We start from the raw sequence: 9,237 nt of genomic DNA on the forward strand, positions 1-9,237 counted from the left end.
ATAAACGTGTAATGTAACCTGGTGAAGTGCTACAATCGCACAAAGAAATGGCGCTCATGGGCTAATACACATTTTCAAATTTACACTACCGGCAGATATATATTATTAGTATTATGGGATGGCACAGTCTTTGCCCGCCGACTGTATGGGATCACGAATCTTTGCCCGACGAGACTCAAGCCCCCGCTTGGATCGAAGAAGAAAGACGTCGGACGGTTGTGCTGTGCATGCCTGGGAGGTGATCTTTGTGCGCCCGCAGCGCGCCGGCCGCCGCCGAGGAATCATAAATAGACAGAGCAGCAAGCTGCAAAGGGCAGCCAGGAAGCAACCAGTCCAAGTTCGCCGGCCGCCAGCGTAATTGAAGCTTGAAGATCGGAGCATGGCAAGTCGCGGACTTCTGACGACGGTAGTAGTGCTGCTGCTGCTGCAGCATCAACCACTGGCCACCGCCGGCGGTGAAGCGGGGGCCACCGAAGAGCTCCAGTACCGTCGCCATCGCCGTTTCCATCACCACCGGGAGACGCCACAAACACCGACGGCGCCGGTACAACCGGTGCAGCCCGTGCAGCCACCGCCGCCACCGCCGCCGCGTCGTTGCAACCGCACCTTCGGCCCGGAGGAAGCGCTGACGGTTGGCGGCGACGACTGCGTTCCAGTGCCGGCGCCGCCGGTGCCGCCTCCACGAGGCCGGTGCCCGCCCTGCACCTGCCCGGCCCCGAAGCAGCCGCAGCCGCAGCCGCCGCGCCCGTTCCCCGGCTGGCCCGTGCCACGGCCGTTGCCGGTTCCGGGCAGGGGCGGCAGCAACGCCGGCGCCGACAGCGGCACCAACATCGACTGCGTGGCGCCTCTGGAGCTACTGACGGCCTGCGGGGAGTTCGTCACGGGGAACCAGACGGACACGCCGATGCCCACCAGCGCATGCTGCTCCGCCCTCGCGTCGTTCCTCCGCACGTCCAGCGCCGCGGCGGCTGCCGGAGGCGGCGACCACATGCTGCGCTGCCTGTGCCCGGTCATCCACGGCGACGTGAACAAGGTACTGCGCAAGCCAATTGATCCTGTCCGCATGCTGTACTTGCCCATCGCCTGCGGCGTCGTCCTGCCACCGCAGCTGCTCTATATCTGCTTCGGTAAGTGTCCTCCGCCCCTGCTCTGCTCTCCTCCTGTCTCTTCCTCTGACCGATTGCGGACGATGTTTGCATGCAGCTGGGCAGGGGCAGCCAACGCCGGCGGTGGACAGTCAGCCCTGATGTCTGGGAACAACCGATCTCTTCGATGCCGGGAAGGACGCCTAGTTACTACTACTACATCAGTAAAATCGTGCTGTATGTCTGCATCTGTATGAAACTTGTCAAGCTACAGGAACTACATCAGTAAAATCGTACTGCTTTATGTTCAAGTCCACAGTGAACTTGTCAAGCTAATGGGTGAGGTTTGAGCCGTTGGAGTCCTTCATCCATTGTGAAGTTGTGTCAATGCCATCCGCGGTGATTAGATCCTAAATCCACTTTCGCGGACGTTCGCTCAAAACCAAACCAGCGAACGATTCTTCTCCGACACACTGTGGGAGCGCCCGCTGACGCAGTCTTAAAAAAAAAGCAAAACATTTATTCCAAATTGCTATAACTTTTGAATGGTTGTTCAGTTTTTAATTCCGCCCGCACCCTGTGTTCTACGCGACGAGACAAACAAAACTAGATCCCACTTGCATATATTTTGAAGAATTTTTTTCTAATAGCAATTTATGTATATTAACTTATAACTTACCACTTACGAACACAAGTTGTATTGAATAATTTATGTACATAAATTGTATAGAGTAACTTATAAACATAAGTTTTGTTTGATTACTTTTGTACATAAGTTGTGTTTTTATTACTTTTGTATTTCTAAGTTTTGGTATAAGTTATAAGTTAATTCGTTCATTTGTGTGTTAATAACTTTTGTGTTTGTAAGTTTTGGCACAAGTTATAAGTTAATTCGTTCTTTTGTGTTTAATAACTTTTTTGTAAATAAGTTATGTTTCGTAACTTCAGTTTTCAAGTTTTTCGCATAAGTTATACGTTATAAGTTATATGTTATAAGTCTGTACACATAAATTGCTACTAGAAAAAAAATATTCGAAACATATGCAAGTGGGGTCTTGTTCGTCTCGTCACGTAAACGGAATTAAAAACGGATACACTATTTAGATGTTAAAGCAATTTGAAAAAAAAGGTTTTGCTTTTTTTTCACCTATGTCAGCGCTGGCGTCAGCATGCAAGGGGTGAGCGTGTGCGCAGCCGAGCAGCCAAAAGAGAATGAGCACGCTGCGCCATCTATAATAGGAAAGGGGTGGAATTTTTTTTTTCTAAAAATGTAAAGGGATGCATGTCGGAAATTTATTCGCTAGATTCAATTCCAATGGACGTTCGCCATTTAGTGTGCCTGGTGATTAGATCCCCATCCACCCTATTTCACATGCACAAATACATATACACCTAGCTCTGCCAGTGTGACCTCACAGATACTCTTGTGGCCATCAGAACCCTTGTCACTGGCCTAATCGATGATAAATTAAGAGTCTGTCTACTCAATAACCATGTGTTTTACATAGTTTCAACACATGAATTTTTTTTGCACCATAAAATTAAAATCCAACAGCCTCTATCCTCCTTCTACCTCCAGCTTTCTTCTACCTCCAGTCTTCTTCTACCTCCAGACAATCACAAATCACAAGATCACAGATCCACTGATTAAAAAAAATATATTTTTTTATCCAAGGACAAGAGGACAAATGGGTGTGTCCGTTGAATGCAGTAGTCAAACACTCGCCGACGGCTACGAGCGGCTCGCTGGCTGGCTGCTGAGCTGTGCCCGTGCGGCCGTACGTGCAGCTGTCCGTGACTGACACCGTACGTGCTGCTGTGCGTACACTGCCTGAGGACTCCACCGGCAAGAGGCGCCGCGGTATTGGAATCAGTGCGGCGGTGCCTGTGATGCCGGAGCCGGCCGGCCGCGGCCCGCGGGTTCGTTCTGGTAAGAAGTTTCGCTAAAAACACATATGTGTTGTATAACATTCATTTAAATTAAAGCTCATGGACACGTATTTACAGCGGAGTCGCTAATGAAGCTACATATGTAGGGTACATATTTTAGCTGAACTCAAGGGCATTAACAAAATACAAAGTTCCCCTAAAACAGAGTATTCTATTTTACTGCAAATATGAAATAGTGACCGACCATCCTTCAATCATCAATTGTTTTTACAGATTCAGGGGTTCTCCAAACTCCTATGTGTTTTTAAGTTATCACTTATTGTTTGGCTCTAACGAACTTAAAAATGCATCACATATAAGTTACCACTAAGAAAAATTGACAAGAGCAAACTGATCGAGGGGGAAACCTCTAACGAACCTATACATTGTATAGGAAGACTTTGTACATCCTCTGGACATTTCCTCTGGTGAATCTATCCTTTCACCAACTCATATCAATACACCTTATATACAAATTTTGTATTGCTTAATGACAAAAAAAGCAATTTGCACACCTGAGAGAAGCAATCAAAACAACAACATTAGAAAATTCCAATATATTAACAGCAGTATCCCTGTCAACCAACATAAAAAAAAACTTTGCACCTTTTAAAGAAAATTAAACGGCCAGCTATTTTCATGTAGTTATCATAAGAGATATTGCACAAGGATCCAGGCGTAGACCTTTCAAATATTTTCAAGAACAACATGATCCAGAGTTTAACTTAATAATGCTATACTAATGGTGACTGACCAGCTGACTCCTGCGCAATCTAATTTCCTCTGTCAGCATATCTGAAAGGATATGCACATATGGATTCCTTAAAAATTCACTAACATTAAGATAAAGGTTTTGGGGGTGGTGATGTCAATGCCATAATGAAAGGCTGTGAACACTGCCTGTGGGAAATACCAATGACAAATGGATGAGATTGATATGAGGATTTAATTGAAGAGGCTAGATTCCTCTGTCTGAACAAGCTTATCAAGAATATCAAAGAATGCAAGATTACATTAAAAAATATACAGGTTCAACAAGATATAAAAGACTCTTGACACTATATTTGGGGAAGCAGCCTACATCTTCTAAATTCTACAAATTCTCCTACAGAAATGTTCAGCCCCCTGCTCCTTTTCTGTGGATTTGGGACTCAAAATCCAGTAACAAACTTAAAGTCTTCTCCTGGCTCATGATTATGGATAGGCTAAACACAAGGAACCTTCTTAAAAGGAAAAAGCACAAGTTGGAGGGCAATAACTATAACTGCATTATCTGCAATTAGAATATTGAGTAAACTGCTTTCCACCTCTTCTTCAGCTGTCCATGCAGTAAGGCCTGCTGGCAACACTTGAATATGCAAAAGTAATTTCTTCCAAATGATGATGCAGTCGAAACAGCAATACCAAAATCCCTTCTTCATGGTGACCTTCATCATTGCTGCTGGCACATATGGAAGCAGCGAAATAACTTTATATTTGACAGAGGACGGCCCTCCTTCTCCTCCTGGAAATGCTCCTTCTTTGATGAGGCTAAACTTCAAGCTCTTAGAATGTCTGAAGACAAGCGCTCTGCTTTCCTCCTTTGACTCCTTTTCTTAGTTCTTAGCTGACCAGTGGCTCCCTCAGCCTCTTGGGTGGTTTTTATTTTTGTTGTGCTCTCTTTGTACAGTTTTTGGCTTTTCTTTTTAATAAAATCTCACGGTCTCCCCTGCTGTACTTTCGCTAAAAAAATTCATAAAAGCAACTAAGAAGAATGGACCAGCTTACCAATTGATAGAGCATGTTGTTCTCTGGAATTGAAAACTGAAGCAGTAGCAGGAAATTGCATGTTCAGTTACCCGCCATTCTTCTTAGCCCCTTTTTGCTTTACCAGGAGCGATCTAATATTTTCAGACCTATAATTATTCCAAAAGTTGAAAATTGTGAGTTACCTAGGCAACAAAGGGGGCCAGAGAAGGCTTCAGAGATTGGTAGGTGATATACAAGAGTTAATAGAGAGACTTTGTAAATCCAATTTATAATTGGTAATAAAATGCATAACAAAACAACAAGTCCCCATGGAGAGCAGAGGAAGCCGCAACGTGATACAAATCTGATAAAGAACAGAACACAGTTAAGGAAAAGAACAAAAAAGCAAACATCCATCATGCAGAGAGCAGCTTCTGTCTCACCTTCTGAAACAGAATAATGCTATACCACTCCAGATGATCCAGAGTAGTATTTAGAGCCAAAGGGCAAATGTTTTTTTTAAAAGGAGGTTAAAAATACAATAAGTGACGGTTCTCTCTTCTACAGATAAGAGTAATAGTGATTGTGTTAGGAGTTGATCTCCTACTGTAACTATTAGATAAAAGAATGAGGGGATTGAAGAAAATAAAAAAATGAATAAATACCATGCATCTTTTTATCAGGATAAAATGGGCCATACACCTCAGGGTTTGATAACACAGCAACAAAAGGCAAATAGCCAAAGGCCAGTTGGTAGCTCACAAATTTGGATAGTCAATTTTTTGAGAGAAATATTATCAAGAACTTGGAGCATTTATTCTAATAAAACCTAACATATTTTTGTCTTCTCCCAGTGTAGGAGCAGAACATTTTGAGGTGGATGAAAAACATGTTTTTGCGTACTTCCAGTATAGAAACAGCACATATATGTGACGTGTACGTGATCTTGATCTTGGGAACATGATAAATCTCTCAACAAGGGTCAACAAGACTTGACAAAACTCAACACAGAGCAAGCAACTTATGTGGAAGGTTTTTAATGAGACTAATATATGGCTCTGGTAGGAAATTCAACATCATTAAGGAGACAAGCTATTGATTTTAAATTTTTGTAAGAAAATTTCTCAAGTACTTTGCAAAAATAAGCAAGGTTTTTTTCATCATACTATATCTCATTCATCAATTACTTAGATAGCATGCTTTCCCTATAATAGATTATTCACAAGTGATAGGAAAAGCATGAAATAAAGAATATGCGTACCTCCGCTTTGAACCGATGAATGCCTTTGTTCGAACTTTCTCCTAGTATGTATATATCAGCTTGACTTCGTCGGTCTTATGATCTCTGCGTTCTCAATCAAACATACGATATGGCATGACCGCACGTACTTCCAAGATCTGACTCATCCTTTTTGTGCCCACGTACATCGTGTATATATATGCATGGAAATCTGACTTGCATGCACTACATAAAGGGCTCTATCGGCTTGATGTCTTGGTAGTTCAATTCTGAGCCGATTGCGAGCAATCTTTCATTTATTGCTTCTGACTTTTACTAAGGCGATTGTCAGTTTTAGAAGTCCCACGATCAGATCAAGTTGAGAACACAGAAAGAGCACTGCGAAAAATTCGCTTGCCGAAGCCACAAACTGCAACAAAGGTCAGGGCTGGCCAAGAGGCTTCCTGCGTTGGCCGCTGAGCATGCTGTAGGTACATCATGGCAGTGCAGACGCCTTTGTTGTCATCGGACATGTCCTCACCAATGGAGCGGCGGTCGGTCATGTTGGCATGGGGCTTCATGCTGAGCCGTCTAAAGGGCGCGGCAGTAAATGCCGAGGATCGGCCGAGGAGCTTGACCACTGTGGCAGTCGGCTCGAACAGTCTGCTGATGTCGACTCTGCTGCACTGCTCCGAGAAGGACGTGGATGCGTCGGACACGGCATAGCTGAGGTCACTCGCCATATCAACGAGACTCCGTGTGGACAACAATGAGCAGCATTTGTCGTGTTATGGCCCATACTCTTCTACGTCCTTTGCTCATCCATCGGTTATGCCTCCACGAGAGAATATAGTCGATGTAGAGGAGGTCCACAACCTTGTTTGCCAACATCACTTCCTTGTCATCGTCGTCAGCCGTGAGTTCCTTGATCTTGTTCCACGGTAACTTGTTGCTGCTGCCACTAACCTTGCTCGCCACACATACATAGCAGTCTCTACCCGGTTGGCCATTGCCAGCAAGTCGTGCTTCAACGAGATGTTGAGCGTGTCAAGCAAGAATTCCAGTGAGAACTTGTTGGCGCCAAGCATGACGTGATACACCGGGTCCTCATGCTTGTTTATCCACTCTTGGGGAACAAATGGTTCATAGGCTTGGGGGCAGCCGATTCTACCTCATTGGAAGATGGCGTCCAGGACACAGGGCATCGGCAGCCATCACTAGTCCTCGCTCTGGTGATCCGACCTCCTGAATGACAATGGTGTCCTCGGCGACAACGATGAAGTAATCAAGCCAGATGACCTTGTCCTAATATCCTTATCGATAGCTAACTCCACCGTCTTCTGCATGTCGATAATAATTTTCAATCGATGGTCTCCTATCGGTTGTCAGGTTGTCAACATTTTTCGAATCTCTAACACAACCTCCCATGATGACTTTTCCTTCTTATCAAAAAATATATTGGGTCAAACAGCCGATGACAATAACCCACAGAGGAAACTCAATGTGACCTCGACAATCGAACTAGCGACGATCATTGGCTATGTTGATCCTCATTGGCTCTATGTGATTATTCTTGAAATTCCACTGCTGTACCAGAAACTAATATCTCACTAGTCTTACACCCTTATCGATTGGCTGCAGACTCCGTTAGTTTGAAGGGTAAGGTCTTGAACCAACAGCCGATTCTATCTCAAGAGAGGTGATTGGTCTTTGTCAGCTTGGAGAGTCAATGCGTCATCGACAAGGCCTTCCTCGCATGGCAACTTAAAGAAACAACAATTCCTTGCTTCCTGGTCCGCTTTTCAATAAAGGCCACTGACAGTAAAATGCCTTCATGCGTATGTAAAATAGTCGATCTCAATTAATCCATGTCATGTACGCATCCATGAATAGTAAGCCAATATAAAAATAGCCGATCTCCATATATTAGAATAATCATTATTAATTTGATCTTCTCTTGCTTGCATCGGTTGGCATAACAATGATATACTCCGAACATCTTATCGGCTATTGACTTGATACCTTTGTTCTTGGCTACCACAATATTTCAACAAACTCTAAGAACCTTTCAATACTCGAAGCTGATTTTCTGTATGTTGATAATAACTTTCGGCCGATGGTTATTGCTCAAAATCACTCGGCCGATGGTGGGATAATTTGAAGAAATATTTCCTTAACCTATCAGCCATTTATAATAGCATGCAAACCTGACCTGCGAAAAACCTGAGTTTGGACTCCAGCTCTTTTTGTAGACGCACACATGCAAACTTTCCTTTTATTTATTTCTTCATATATGCATCCCGTGTCACAATATATTTGGAGTCCTGATTCTCGGCCATCATATCAATACTTGCATATGTGATAGTCCTCGGTACATTCCTGTTTGCACTCTGATCTCTTCCCTTTTTTTGTTTCAGCAGCAAATTTAGTCGATTGTGGCTGCATCGGCTCTACATAGCCGATTGTGCGTTCAAAACACCATCTGCGTATCCGAGCTCTTCACGTCGCACGTGGTCATCCACTGCTAATGTACCTTTGCTGTCGATAGCTCTACTTGAGTCGGCCACGTCGTGTCTGCCAGGCCAAATGGCTTCATCACCTGATGCATCACTTGAAGTGGAAACTGAGCCAGTACTAGCCCCCCAGCCGATCTCTATATATCTAGACTCTTGATTCTTGGCTACTTGCAGTAAAAGACCTCATCGGCTTTTATTGACATGCGTGCCATCGGCTGTCATAAGTTAAAGTTTTTGAGCTTGACGATGAATTTGCCGTGCACCTTGAACGCGTGTAGCTCCCTGGACCTGACTACCTTGGTGTACTTTGTGACCTGCTTGTCAAGCTCTGACAGCTCGTGGCGTTCCTAGTTGTTGTCGTCGAAGGAGTCGGGATTGGCGGTAGCCTGGTTGAGGCCGTGCGACATCCTTTGTACCGCACCAGCGCTTCTCATTCATCCTCGCCATAGTTGGCGAACATGGTACTCAAGATCATGCTCAACCCGAATTTGTCGGTATGATGTCCGACGCACTCAGAGCCATATCCATCGTGTCGTTCACTACGATGTTGATGTCCGTCTTCCTCAGCGTCAATGTGTTGTTCACGCCATCACTGGTACGCCGTAGATGTGTCTAGCCACTTCATGATCTCATACCTGCACTTTAGGAACATCCCGGTGGATCTATCTACCTTGTTGATTGGACCGTCCATCGCCAGCCTTGTTCTCTGTGATGCCGTGTCGCAGTGGATCGAACCATGGCAGGAGGCCAATGAACTGTC

The 9,237-nt window shown here is 44.6% G+C and overlaps 1 protein-coding gene across 1 annotated transcript; it reads left to right on the forward strand.

The window, feature by feature from the left end:
• Nucleotides 1-379: 379 nt before the first annotated feature.
• Nucleotides 380-3,032, forward strand: LOC136487851 (formin-like protein 7). The gene is made up of 3 exons (XM_066484963.1): nt 380-1,236; nt 1,354-1,429; nt 2,874-3,032. Exons 1-3 carry the CDS (start codon nt 380-382, stop codon nt 3,030-3,032), a joined length of 1,092 nt encoding a protein of 363 aa, XP_066341060.1.
• Nucleotides 3,033-9,237: the final 6,205 nt, after the last annotated feature.

This window comes from Miscanthus floridulus, chromosome 10, assembly GCF_019320115.1.
Source record: "Miscanthus floridulus cultivar M001 chromosome 10, ASM1932011v1, whole genome shotgun sequence".
Lineage (NCBI taxonomy): Eukaryota > Viridiplantae > Streptophyta > Magnoliopsida > Poales > Poaceae > Miscanthus > Miscanthus floridulus.

Coding starts and splice junctions, on each gene's coding strand:
- LOC136487851 (XM_066484963.1), top strand. CDS start 380: ATGGCAAGTCGCGGACTTCTGACGACGGTAGTAGTGCTGCTGCTGCTG. Junction 1,237..1,353: donor GCCAACGCCGGCGGTGGACA/GTCAGCCCTGAT, acceptor AAACTTGTCAAG/CTACAGGAACTACATCAGTA. Junction 1,430..2,873: donor TTGTCAAGCTAATGGGTGAG/GTTTGAGCCGTT, acceptor CCGTACGTGCAG/CTGTCCGTGACTGACACCGT.